The sequence below is a fragment of the Pygocentrus nattereri genome, chromosome 3 (assembly GCF_015220715.1).
Source record: "Pygocentrus nattereri isolate fPygNat1 chromosome 3, fPygNat1.pri, whole genome shotgun sequence".
Classification (NCBI taxonomy): Eukaryota; Metazoa; Chordata; class Actinopteri; order Characiformes; family Serrasalmidae; genus Pygocentrus; species Pygocentrus nattereri.
This window is the reverse complement of record NC_051213.1, coordinates 26348381-26361938: the sequence shown is the minus strand read 5'-3', so window position 1 is coordinate 26361938 and position 13558 is coordinate 26348381. Positions and strand designations below refer to the sequence as shown.

The 13558-nt window shown below is 39.8% G+C and overlaps 1 protein-coding gene across 22 annotated transcripts in view; it reads right to left on the bottom strand.

The window, feature by feature from the left end:
• plecb (plectin b) overlaps nucleotides 1-13558 on the bottom strand; it is a 157909-nt gene that overhangs the window by 20864 nt on the left and 123487 nt on the right. For 13 of the 22 annotated variants that reach the window (XM_037536875.1, XM_037536877.1, XM_037536879.1 and 10 more), the window contains 18 exons: nucleotides 12935-13012; nucleotides 12700-12804; nucleotides 11254-11420; nucleotides 8372-8487; nucleotides 7932-8038; nucleotides 7093-7212; nucleotides 5922-6017; nucleotides 5661-5788; nucleotides 4174-4267; nucleotides 3453-3607; nucleotides 2415-2733; nucleotides 2219-2296; nucleotides 1968-2129; nucleotides 1704-1808; nucleotides 1524-1619; nucleotides 720-845; nucleotides 443-595; nucleotides 112-266 (listed from right to left, as the gene is read on the bottom strand). In XM_037536875.1, coding sequence (XP_037392772.1) covers nucleotides 112-266; nucleotides 443-595; nucleotides 720-845; nucleotides 1524-1619; nucleotides 1704-1808; nucleotides 1968-2129; nucleotides 2219-2296; nucleotides 2415-2733; nucleotides 3453-3607; nucleotides 4174-4267; nucleotides 5661-5788; nucleotides 5922-6017; nucleotides 7093-7212; nucleotides 7932-8038; nucleotides 8372-8487; nucleotides 11254-11420; nucleotides 12700-12804; nucleotides 12935-13012 — 2360 coding nt within the window. The remainder of the gene's footprint in view (nucleotides 1-111; nucleotides 267-442; nucleotides 596-719; nucleotides 846-1523; nucleotides 1620-1703; nucleotides 1809-1967; nucleotides 2130-2218; nucleotides 2297-2414; nucleotides 2734-3452; nucleotides 3608-4173; nucleotides 4268-5660; nucleotides 5789-5921; nucleotides 6018-7092; nucleotides 7213-7931; nucleotides 8039-8371; nucleotides 8488-11253; nucleotides 11421-12699; nucleotides 12805-12934; nucleotides 13013-13558) is intronic. The other 9 variants (XM_037536870.1, XM_037536871.1, XM_037536872.1 and 6 more) reach the window with 1 other exon arrangement.

Here is a 13558-nt window from a genome sequence, read left to right as displayed (position 1 = left end):
TCAAATACATTAGATATTAATTGTGTATACAAAATTAAACATTAAGAACTGGTAACATGAGTAAAATTTTAATTAAGGTAATAATAGGTAATATAGAGAACTAATACGCACTTAGACACGCTCTCTACAGCTTCTTTATTGATTGGAGGCACGAGGAAGCAAACTGATGGTACAGTGGCCTCATTGCCTGAGCGGTTCAGGATCTTCCACTTACTGGGCTGTGAGTTGTTAAGCAGTGCACATTCATCTCCCTTGTGCACTGTGATCTATTTAGAAAAAATAAATCAATAAATGAGAAAACTGCACCACACCAAGATATATAAAGGGGGGCTACACATCTAAGATTATCACTCACTTTTCACCAGTGTAAATGTGATGTGACAATAATTGTGATTTGATTTGATATATGTGATGTTATTTGTATGCAAATGGATATGCTAACCTCCATCTGTTTGAAGTCACACACTGCCTGGATTGGCAGTTTGCCTCTGATGGGGGTAGTGGGGTTGCGAGGCTTCAGCTGGATGATGCTCTTGGCTCTCTTATTCAGGCCAGCCAAGTGAGTCTTGAACTCGTTCAGCTGTTCCTTCTCATCCTGCAATACAGGATTCAGTGTAAGCATAGCTGTGCACTACTGGACACAGTACTACTGGACTACACACTACTGGAGGCACACAGAATGGAATACTGTCTGAAGGCTCAATGCAGAAGACACCAACCAAAGTGTCCTGCAGCAGGTCTTCCAGACGGGTGGCTGTGGTAGAGCGATCACATGTGTACTTCTTCTTCATTGTGTCTTGCATCTTCTTCATCTTTTCCTCTGCCTCTTTTACATCAGCAAAGAACTGCAGAGAAAATGGTCAGAGGAAATGTTCAGAGGTTTGAAAGAAAGGTTAAGTCGAAAACAGGACAAAATATGCTTAGACCAGTGGTTGAAGGCCACTGTACATACACAACTGTACACTGACAGTTGGTGCTGGAGCCTATCCCAGCGCTCACTGGGCAAAAGGCAGGAAACACCTTGGAGAGATCTTCAATCTATTGCAGGACAGACACACAGATGTTTCCTATTCACACACACCCACACACTCACACCTAGGGGCAATTTATTATCTCCAGCTGGCCTGACATCATATCTTTAGACTGTATGAGGAAACCAGAGCCAAATAAGAGTAATGTCATTTAATAAAATGTATAATCCACTCATTTTGGACCAAATTAAAGGCAGAATAAGCATATTTCAATTTTTGTCATTTTTTGGGGATAACTTGAAAATGCCAGTTCAAATTTCATGATAAATATACCAATAAGAATGGTCAAAAACTGGAAAAAAAAATGTTGACTTTCATTACAGTTTAAGAATATTTTCTTCCTTCTCCTTCAGTGTTACCATTATAGAATCACAAAGTTTGTGATGACATGTGGCAGTGATGATATGTGCACAACCACTGTGACGCAATATCTTACTACTATTACATCTTTAAATAGTACTACATGAAATAGGGTGGGATAGATTGGCCAACCTGATAGTACGCAGTGTTCTCTTTGAGATGAGCCTCAATACAGCAGCAAAGCTGAAGGATCCAGCTCCACTGGGTTTGTAGGGCTGCAGTGAAAGCCTGCAACAAAAACAGTGTGAGGAGAGTATACACATAAACATATGCACACAAATATATATAAAAACAGCTGAGCAGATCTTTCACCTCAACTGTCTTTTTGCCTGGGTGGCCCTCCCTAACAAGTCTGTCTCCAGTGACCTGGATCTCATTCATCTTCTTCTCTCTGAGCTCCAGCTCACGCATAAGTCCCTGAGACACAATCAACATGTTATGAGACAAGCTCAAAGTCAGTAAACTCCAAAGTTTATGTGATAAGCATAAACTTTGAGTTTTTTGTCCTTCAAAAGGACTTTTTGACAAAAAAGCAACAGAAAATACACGTCAAGTTGACCATTATTGGTGACTTACCGAGTAGTTCTCTTTCTTTGCAGTCATGTTGGTGTTGCGGTCGCTCCAATCAAAGTTGACCTCCTCCTCCTCCTTGTCATTGAGCCACATCAGCTCTTTAGTGGCAGCAGTAACAAAAGCGTGAAGCTGATCAAGGTGCCTCAGGCGCGACTTGGATGAGTTCTGAACACAGGGAACAGCAAACATGTCACATCACTGTCACTGCCTGTATGTTAACAATATCAATAACTGATTGACAAAACAATGCTCACCAAGAGCTTGGCATACTGAAGATCCAGTTTGGCCAGGTATTCTCTGTATGTAGCCTTGCTGATAGGAGACAGCTGAGTCTAAAATAGACAAGAAATAAAAATATTACAGCTGCAAAAATTGTCATTCACCCAATGCTGATTAGTCTATCAGTCATTAACTGAAAACTCAGTCTAAGTAAGTAAAAAATGTTTTTACCTCATCAGATCGTGCCCGCTCAATCTTGGCCTTAAAGTCCTCCACTGTCTGGTGAAGGCCTCTGTGGCTACCAAGCTGTGATTCCACAGTGGGCAGGTCAGAGCCCCACTCTGCTGTTTCGATCCTGCGCTGGTTCTCCTCTACCCAAGCCAGTAGGTCCTGAGCATAGCGCAGAGTCACCTCATCCAACTCAGGCCGCATTCGCTGCTCCGATTGTTGGCCTGAAACCATAGTCACCTGGACTGGCTTCACTGCTGTCTTGAGTCGCAGATTATACTCACTGCGCAGGTTCACCAGCCGTTCATGCAGACGATAAACCCTATGCATAAAAATATTATTTTCTAACTTCCACTTCTTATTTCAGCATGAGTTAATGTTATACTTGTAATACTGGTTCTAAAGCTTCTTCCCACATGTTCTTACTATTTATTTTACTACTGCCACCACATATAACTAAGGCACAGGGTCCTGACCCTGGTCGTGGGGTACCCCATGTCCTGCAAATTTTTGTGTTTCCATGCTTCTACTCAGGATGGACTTGTTAATTAGCTGTTACTTTAAATAAAGTGTGCTGGGAGCAGGGACGAATATTAAAATGAGCAGGGCATGGGGGCATTGCAGAACCACGGTTGGGAATCACTTTAAAATACGAAGACAAGATGTTTTGTATTTCTTGAAACATTTGCACATTTCATCTTCATTTTACATGTCCTGACCTAAGCTCAAAAATTGTTTAGCTGACAGGAATTTCAGATAAGAATGATGTATGTGTGTAATCAGTGCATATCAATGTGTGTATATCAGGGTAGTGGCCTGCTGTTGCTGACAATCTGTGATCAAATTTAAAACGATAATGTGTGTGTATCATCTCCCAATGAAAAAGAAATGTGTCAGATAAAAACTTGTCCTGTAAGCATAGTTATATTAATATGAGCTGCAAAATCTCTAATCCCTGTGTAGTACTAGACCAAGGAATATCTGTTTGCCCTGCATATCCCTGCATGCCTTCAGCAGATCAGATGGGAATTAATGACACACCTGCGGTACATCTGCTCAGCCTGTAGATGGCGTCCATCTTTGAGAACCTGCACATCATGGAAGAGCAGACGGATCATGTCATCAGCCTTATCCAAATCTCTCCCCAGCTCAGCTGTGTGCTTAGCAGGCTTCCCTGCATTTAGGAGACGAATGTCCTAAAAAAAAAAAAAAAAAAAAAAAAAACAAGAAAAAAACACAAGAAAAAGTCAATTAAATTCACTTTCCCATTGAGGCAACCTACATTTTTAAATAATGTATTTAAACAGATTTAAAACGAGCAAATTCAAAGCAGCAGTGTGGAATATCTCAAAATAATGTAGGCACAGATCATACCACAAAACACAACACAATTTTCTAAGCCATGTCAACAGCAAAAATCTAGACGGCAATATTATAGCCAAGTTGGTCTTCATCAGGGCAGAAATCAAATTGAAGAAACACCAAAGTGGATTTTAATAAAGACATTGTTTAATTTTTAGTGGCAGTTAGGCTGCCTAACCTTATATTACACTCAGTTGACTTTCTGAAGCTCCCAGTCCTTTCCCAGAGTTTTAAAATCAGCGATGGGTGTGGAATGTGTAGACAGAGTGAGTCAGAAGCGCATGAGATCTAATAGTTCAGATGCTTAAAGCCTGCTCTGGCAGTGGAAGACTGCAGTCTCTATACTGGTGGTGATGGCAGGGCCATGTAGTGTAGTTTGTGCACTTTTGGGACCACTCACCGACTGCAGAAGTGTTTCTAGCTGGTTCAGCTGCTCCTCACAAACGCCGGACTCCATCTGCACTTTAGTGACGATCCGCTGGAGCCTCTCTAACCTAGATCACAATAAGACATGTCCCAGTTATTAAATAAGTTCATTATTCATTCATTTGCTGGCTCAGATCAGTCTCAAGGCATAATAACTAACAAAGCAATTGACTGTGAAGAAACAGTGAAAAAACAGTAAAACTGTCTATAAAAAAACCAACACATCTTCATTTTGAGCGCAGTGAGGAAGGCTAAAGTACTTGTCAGACTTTGGAAATGCATTGCATAACAAAAACAGAATAGAAAATTCTACATTGGTACAGACTATAGAAGCATCAGACTCACATTAGCCCCAGCATATATAAAACAGGCAGATAACAATAAACACAGGCACAACTCAATTTCAAAGAACACTCACAGCTTCCCTGGACGAAGCAAGTACTCTAACCCATATGGGTCGGTCACAAACGCCATGACTGATATTCCAAAAGCTTTCAGGTCTTCATCCAAAACACTGAACAAAAATTCGCTCTTCTCCCATAGTCCTGATTTGTCATGGGACTCAGTTGCACCAAACTGCAGCTCATATTGAGCCCAAAGTCTTTGCTGCTTGGTCAGCCATTCTGTAACACAGTCCTATGAAAGGATCTTCCCAGTGAGCTACATTACTCACTCAACTAGAAGCAAAAACACTGTCTTGTGACAGGGGACGAGCCCTACGCAATACGCCAAGTCCCTCCACATGTGGTACATGGATCTCTGTCTATACTAATTCGATCTCCCCATGATATGTTCATATTTCTATTTTCAGGACATTTCATTGCATAACATAAACCATCTGTGTACTCTGCATGTCTTTGTTCAGGAGTAAAAAAGCTCACAACATATCAAATATTCTAAATATTGAGAAAAACAACAGGTTGCTGACCTGTTAAGGGCAAGCAATAACAGCTTTATTCTCTTTTATGAACACAGACAGTAATGTGGTTAAAGGACTTGGAGCACATCTGTGAGGTTTTGCTTTGAGGTTTCTCACATGAGACATATTTGCTCCTCATAAAGCAATTCACTAGAATACACTTCTCATATCACTAAATGTGTTACACGGTAGATTTTAAGGACAATACAAATGGAGTGAGACTACTGGAACAAAATATTTAAGACCTGTAAGAGAATGGATAAACACAGAAACTGTCCAGAAACAGTGAATTGAAACAAAGGCTTATCAAGAGGCCAAAAATTAGAACCAATAATAACTACAGTGTTTTACTGGTGTGTCTCATCTATGAGAGAGGCATTGTCTGGTATGGTCGTTTGTTCCCCTCTACCTTTACCACAAGGTAATTGCTCTTACATAAGCCCATCTCTAAATCACTGTCAACTGAGTAAGAAGGCTGAGAGCTTAAACAGTCTTAAATGACATCAGCAGTTCTGGCATTTAAACTTCATAATATCACTCACCTCTCAAACTCTATTCTAAGCAGCCTCTCTCTCTCAAGAATGGCCACATGAAGTCGTCCCCATTCTTTCTCAACGTCAATGGGATGGTAACCAGGGGGGACTTTGACCTGACCTGCTTGAACTGCACTCTGTTCAGACATATAAATGTTCAGACATAGTAAACATCTGTAAAAGGTTTCGCATCACAAGCAGCATGAATCCATGTCAGAAACAACAAATGATTATTTTTGCACATTAAATATGAATAAATGTGGCACTAACCTCAAAGGATTGGTAGATTAGTTTGGAACGGTCCTTGTCTGCCTCCTTAGCTGGCAGTTCAGTCTCTTTGAACCTCAAAAATTGGCGCCACAGGATCTAAAAATATTTGAAAACAAAACATTAGAACATTCATCTTCAAATGTGCTGGATTTATTTTAGTATACAGTTTACTATTGAAGAGCTGCCAGAAAAGTGAAAAACTGGGATGCGATGGACAATTTCTAGGAAAATTTCTGAATAAAAAAAAAAAGAATCATTAAACTAGTAAATGAGGTGCAAAAATAAAAACTCTTGCTCACTGAAGGCCCTGAAACCAGCACTATGACTCAAATTAAACTCTTATCTGCAGTAATTGCATCAAAAAAGAAGACTTGTTGCCAGGTTTCAAGCCTTATGCTTCTCATTCACATAATCACATCTTCAGTCATGGGTACACTTCAGCATTTGGAACTCTTAACAAGGTGTTAATGCAATAAAAACAGAAGAAAATAGAAATAATGCAGCACTGGATAAATTAATAAAAATTAAATATATAGCTATTCACATGTTTTACTACAGTTCATTAATAAGACAACAGAAAAGCCATTTAAATCGAGACCAGACCTACTGTGTAAAAATATATAGTTTTTGAGGGTACAATTATTTCTTTGGGTGACTCAGGTTTTTGTTACTACCCCATTACTCATCTAGTAGGGAGTGGCACAGAGTCTTTTTCAGATTAGATAGAATAAAAACCTGCCTCAAGGCCATAATGATTGTCTTACCATAGAGCTGACACACCCTTATTTGAGAGCACCAAAGAATTGAAAATAACTGTAACTAGAGCATGATCTGTAAGAGCGTGAACTTGTACTGTTTGATGTACTATTGAATAACATGACTCACTCACTTACAGCAATGATGGCTTTCACCAACAGTCATGCCAAGTGATGAGAAGATTCTCACTGACCATTCTGACTTTGTACACCTATTGTGTCCGTCACACGCCACCACAAACTTGTTATAAACAAAGGCACAAAACTACTACTACATACTAATCTAGCGAAGAATGTCTTTTCTTGAAAGCATGTGGTTGCTAGTGGCAACATACAACACAAAGAAGACAATTTGATGAGCAAATGTCCTTAAGTGTAAAGAGAGAAGCTTTAAGATTTGCTGCCATGGATCTCACCTCGATCTCCTCGTAGCTGGCGGGAAACTTTCTCTCCTCAAAAATGATGACATGGTGTCTGATCCACTGCAGCAGAATTGTGACCAGTTCGTAGTACTCCTGCCAGCGCAGTTCCAGCTCCTGCACACACACGGCCAAGAGCTCAACAACAGACAGAAAAGCCTTCTGCCCTTTTGCTAACTCACTAACTCACATACCACATTCACTCAATTAGGTGTCAACAGCCCTGGCCCTGTCTGACCATAAAGACAGAAAGGGAGGAGAGAACAGTGCATTTAAGGGAATCTGACTATAGTCTATCAAATGGCATGCTGAAGTTTTCTAAGACAACTGAAAAGTTTTTCTATGCTGGTACATAAGAAAATGTGATACTATTATCTGATGTCTCTATCTATAGTATAACCTGGAGGCAAAATCCCACAAGCAGCTGTTTTGTTGTGGACTGAAAACATCTATCAAATTTAAAGCAAAAAACATGAGCTTATTAACCACAACACAAAACATTCCTTTGTTTCAGTCAGGACTAAATAAAAATAAAAACAAAATTAGTTGTCTAACAATAACAAGGTTTGCAACTGTCCATTAATGGCAAAAGGTATCTTCAGAAAAACAGGACACTGATGGAGTTACTCTTAAGCATTGCTTGAGAATGGAATGGGCTTGTAGGAAAGATTTAGCCACACTAACAAAGTGCTCCATGTATTAGAGTTCACTATCTACTAGATTAGACTATCTATTTGTTTCTTTTTGCTGTTAAGATATAAATGAATACACAAAGGAAAGGCCAATGAACCAGCCATAACATTTTCCTGTTTGCAAAAGAATGAGGCAAAACTCACATTGACTCTGACCCCATCATGAACATCAGGCACACGAGGCATGGCATCATAGAGAGAGGACACATATGTAATGATGGACTTCTCATCAGGGTGAGGTACGTCAACATCTGCAAAGATACCAGCCAATCAAAATGTTTCTTTTATTTCAAAAGATAATGTATTTCTTCTCAGTAAATAAATCTCTGTGATCGGATTTAAGGCCGGTGAAGAAAAAGAAACATTAAATGTCCATGACCATGACATTTAAAAAAAAACAGTCACAAAATTATAAAATTCCAACCCTTAATAAGCTGTGCTCAAAACAACAAGCTCCACTCTATTCAAAGAATGATCTCTACAAATGAACAATGTGTATATGAGGCCACCATTAAACTGAATATTAACCCATTCCAGAAATAGATCCTCCTTCCTGAAAAATGAGCAGTAAGGTATAAACCTACCCTCTGGGTCAAGCAGGCGTGTGACGCCCAGCTCTTTCTCAGCCACAGTAAAAGCCTGCTCCAGGTTCTCCAGGTTGGTCTGGCGGTAGACTTTTGACATGTTGATGAGTCTGGGCCTGGAGGAAAACAGAACGTGCCAATCAGGAGCATGTGAGTTAACAACTGGTCATATATCATGGTACACAGTAACTTGCATTATCACTGACAACCAGGAACATTTGTTTGTATGCCAAGGCTTCTTCAGACCATGAAAATGTTTTCATGTATGAAACCATTCTATATTGAAAGAAGACACTGCATTTAGAGTGGTTACTTGCACAGGATTAAGGTTTAAAGTAAAATGATGACACTCCACTCAAACTCAAAATTGTACAGAAAATAAAGTATAATAAAAAGGATTCAGCTATGGTTTCTGTGTTGGTTTGGAGACAGCAGAACATTCCTAGCTGTAGGTAAAGGGACCACCTGGCCCATAAATCCTCACTAACATCTGACTCCTGAGGCACTGGCCATTACTGAAATGCCTTTCAATATCCTGACACAACTCTGCTACATAATTAACTCTACAGAACTTTACAGAAGAAGGAAAACTTGGTAACTTTACAGAAGATGGAAAAAACCTAATTTACTTTTAGTCAATGGAACCTGATTTTTAAAAAACAACAAGTATCTTAAAATTATGCCAAAAACTGAAAAATGACAAAAACAAAGATACAAGGTTTTGTTCAGACAAAAGCGATGTGTCCTTTAAGTTAAATCAGATCCTCAGAACACAATGAAAAGAAATGAAAAGCTCAACCACATGCTTATCACCCTGCACAGAACAGAAAAATAAGGAGATTTCAGTGGCCAGACCGGTATAACTCTTTGACGCGCAGGGTGGAACGCACAGCATAGTGGTCTCCAGGGCTGGGTGGAGAGATGGACTCCACGCTTCCATCTTCAATTCTGAGTGAAAGTTTGGGGGAGTTGGGGAAAGTTTGGTGGCTCAAACCTGTCCCAGTATCATCTTCACCTGCATAGGAATCTCTGCTGGAGCAGGCCCCTGGGCTCTGGGAGCCCCTGCCTGAGTCTAAAGAGCTTTCAGATGGGATCTCCTCACAAACCATGACCACACGATCCTCAGCATCACTCACAGAGCCTGAGGTGCTGCTGTTGCTGACCCGACGTTTCCTAAACGTCAGCCTCCTCTTTAGACTGAGCATCTTGCCTTCAAGTTAGAAGAGAATTTATGCTCCAAAGTTGCAGAAAAACCATGTGGATTGCTTATTTTTCTCAAAGCTTCTTGTCAATTGCTATTGTATTTAATGCAGCAATTCCCTCTGAGAGCTTCATCAGCATGAGTACAGTCCAGAGTTTCAAGCTCCAAAGCTCCCCAGCATGAAGAAACATATCATCTTGGTGCCGCCTAAATGCCACTGCTGTTGACTTTCTTTCTGCTACATGCATTCAGTTCCAACCACCTTCAGCAAAGGTAAAATATCATCCAAGTCTCATCTAGTTTACCAAAAAGTCCTTTAACTGTAATTTCAAAACTAGACAATCAAAATCACTGAATCGTGTCCATGGACTGGCGTGTTAAAACCTCCTTGTCCTTTCTGCAAAAAGGCAGCTCTGTCAGCTGCAGCAGTTTTTCTGTCCAACAAAAACATGAAACTACGCTCTAACTCATGAAGGGCAGCAGGGCGTACCCAAGCTTTGCAGGTACATGTTAATGTCTCACAGAAAGGTGCCCTGCGGGGATGCCTGTCTTTACTTTCAAAATGACGCCCCATTCACCACGCCTTAAAGTATTTCTCTTTTTAACTCTCTCTGCCCTGCTCTCCATTAAACAAGTTTCTTTCATTCACTCCTATTCAGCCTCTCCCTCTTTTATCCTCTTCTGTACTCCAGAATAAAGGCACTTCATTTATACTGTTAGCTAACAGCCAGCTGAACAACTACAACTATCTCCTCTCCTATCTTATACATGTCCGACTGCTTTTAAGGTTCAATTTAACATAAATTTAACACAAAGTAAGAAAATTACTCATGCAGTATACAGACTTCACAGATTTATTTTTTAAATTAAACTGATATTTGACCATGGACACACTTAAAACAACAATGATAAACTGGGTTACTGCAATGCTTTGCTCCAGTTGGTGTACTTCAATGTAAACTGTCAATCGTAACATCATAATCCAACGGCATTCCGGCCTTCAGGGCAATGACTTAAAATATTTGGCTTTTGATCAAGGCATCATGCTCCCTGGGACTGAAGACAAGTTTGATCAAGAGTGAGCTACAAAATGAGCCAAAATGTCTTACTATCATTATAGTTTACATTACTTTGAATTTGTAGTTAATTTCAGCTACTTTCCACATGTCAAATTTCAAAGGAAGTGCACACTTGTCAGTAACTTTACAGTAATTATGTGAGATCATACTTTAGCTCTATCACTACAAGCGCAGTCCGAAACAAACTGTATGGAGCTCCTAGCCTGATTTTAATCCTATCACTGTTACTACATTTTAAATCCTGACAATGGCTGACCATCCATAAATTGGAAAAAGATGAGCTCCTCTGTCCTGTCCATCCAGTGCTGGACAACTGTGAACATTAGCAGGCTTACATACTCAACAATGCTTTGTCAGTGTGCAATAAGTGCATTCAGCTGCCATGTGATGCTGTGTGAGCACACATGGGCTCATTTCATGTCTCAAAAAGTGCATGTGTAAGAATTTTTTTCTTGCCTATAAACTGCCAAACTGGTTGGAGTCATAGAACAGACATGATACAAACAGTGCAGGTCAATATGCAATAATTAACAATAACTAATACAAGATATATATTCAGTCTGGGTTCTTGAGCATTCTCAGTAATCTAGGTCAATACTTACTCATGTTTGTGGATAACTGCATTGAAGAGCTTGCCATCCCTCCAGTTGGTAGTGAAGTTGTCGCAGCGCAGACCCTGGTAGCCTTCCACCATGCGCTGGGACCACAGCAGCAGCTTCTCCTTAGCTGACATGTCATCTGACTGCCCATTCACCTGGATGTCTGAAATCTATCAGGCAGGAAAAATGTAGGTTGATTTAACTCACATGCAATTTGGGCAAAAACCTTTTATGAGAATTAAGACCAAAAGAGATGATTTTAAAGCATGTCAAATCATTCTTATTGTATATGCTTGCACATCAAAGTCAACATAATACAAAGTTATCAAAAAGTTCCAAGAAATACCACTGACCTCCAGGCTCTGAAACTGAGAACCTCAACAAAACTCAAATTACTAATGGAAGGGGACTTTTTTGTAAGCTCTTTTTTTAGGTTAAGGAATACTAGGAGATTGGGAAATCTCGTAAATCTCGAAATTGGGAATTACACGTATTTTATTTTGGCCAAGGACTAAGCACGCAAACCAGACTAAAGAAACAATGCAAGTGCCCTAATGATATCTAAGATAGAATCAAGGGCATCTCAAAGGTAAATGTTATCCTGTAATGCATTTGATGGCTGTGCACACTATCTGGGCATTTGTGATGTGCATCTTCATATAGAACTAATAGTAAAGATAGTGGGGTTGGCTTGACACAAGGGTCATGAGACCATACTGAAGGCCAGGACACAGCCTGAAAACAAATCTTGCATTATTTAATTTCCTGTCTGAAGTCTACTGCCCACATGGGACAAAGAGCAAATGAGTCATAATCATCAGGGATTCCCTCGCGTTTCCTATCAGCCTTCCTCCTGAGACCTTGCTTGGTCCAAACACTCCACCCTAACTTCTCCACCCTCTAAAAGGCATTATGTGACTTTCCCTGGACTCTGCCATGGAAAAGTTTGCTAACATGGGAGATTCATCAGCAGAACACAATGGGTCAACATGATATGCAGCTCATAAACAGTTAAAGCTAAATTATAATGGAGAAAAATAAAGACTGACACCATTCCTTCATGTTGGCCGATGAATGTTTTTATACAGGACTTTGGAGTCAACCACTTCGGCATTTTATGTCGTGAGCTATCAAACCAAACTCATCTGAAAACACTAGTTTAGCATTAAGAGTGTATCAACATACCTAAAATTAGTAAATTACTTGATTTTTCATCTGCTTCATCTAGTTTCATAAGATTAGACCTTAGTTCAGTCACAGTGGACAGACCCATGACCAACATCATTAGAAGACAAAGAGTAGATTAATATGAGAATTACAGTTGAGTGAATGATTAGATGTCATTTAACCATTATGTCACCCAGAAACAGAGTGATTATGTATTGATTGGCTCAGATTGGAGAGGTAGCAGCAGCGGAGGAGGTAAATGGTATGGAACTCAACACTGACAGAGCAGGACACCTGGAAGTGTAGGATGATGGTCCAAATGAGCCCCAATGTAAGCTTGGGGTTTCCATCTGCTATGTCATCATTCCTAATGTTCACCAGCTTGACCTGGGCAGAAATGGGCAAAATATGTGATGAAAATTCATTTGAATGTAATTCTATAAACATTATCAGTATTTTTTTTAAAAAGGCAACGATCCTGTGTAATTGAACCTTACATGAGTTGAGTTTGTCTTACCTGCCGGTGTTTGAGAAAATCCAGTGCTATCTGTACATTCTGAAGTTTGTGAAATCGCATGCGTCCTTTTTCCCGAGGCTGGAGGGAGAGAGAAGACAGGTCAAAAAAAGTTGGGTGATAAGAAAAAGTAAAGATGGAAGAGGGTAAAAAATAAAGAAAGAGAGGAACAAGGAAAAGTCAATGTATATAAAGACCAAGAAATTGTAAACCCCAATTGGGAGGCATTCGTGACTGAATGTTGATTTCCTCTCAGTCTCAAAAATATCAAGCTGTGTAACAGATGTGCTTAAAGACTGCACAAAGAAGCATCAAGACAGACATTTCAGAATAACAGAATAAGATGTAAATAAAGATCAATTTGTGATACCCAGATATTTAGGCACCGTTATGTAATAAAAAAGAGACAACTGCCTGATACATCTGCCACATTGGTTACACACCCAAAACATGAGCTCAGTGTTCAGCTAGATGAAGATGCAAAGAGGAAGAGCATCAATAATTCATGCAGTAGTCGAGCTAATTACCAAGTTAGTGGCAACTAGGCAGGCTCTGTAACTATGTTCAGGCCATTTCTAATGTTACTCATATAATATCTACATGAAGCTGCAAATAGCACAGAGCAGG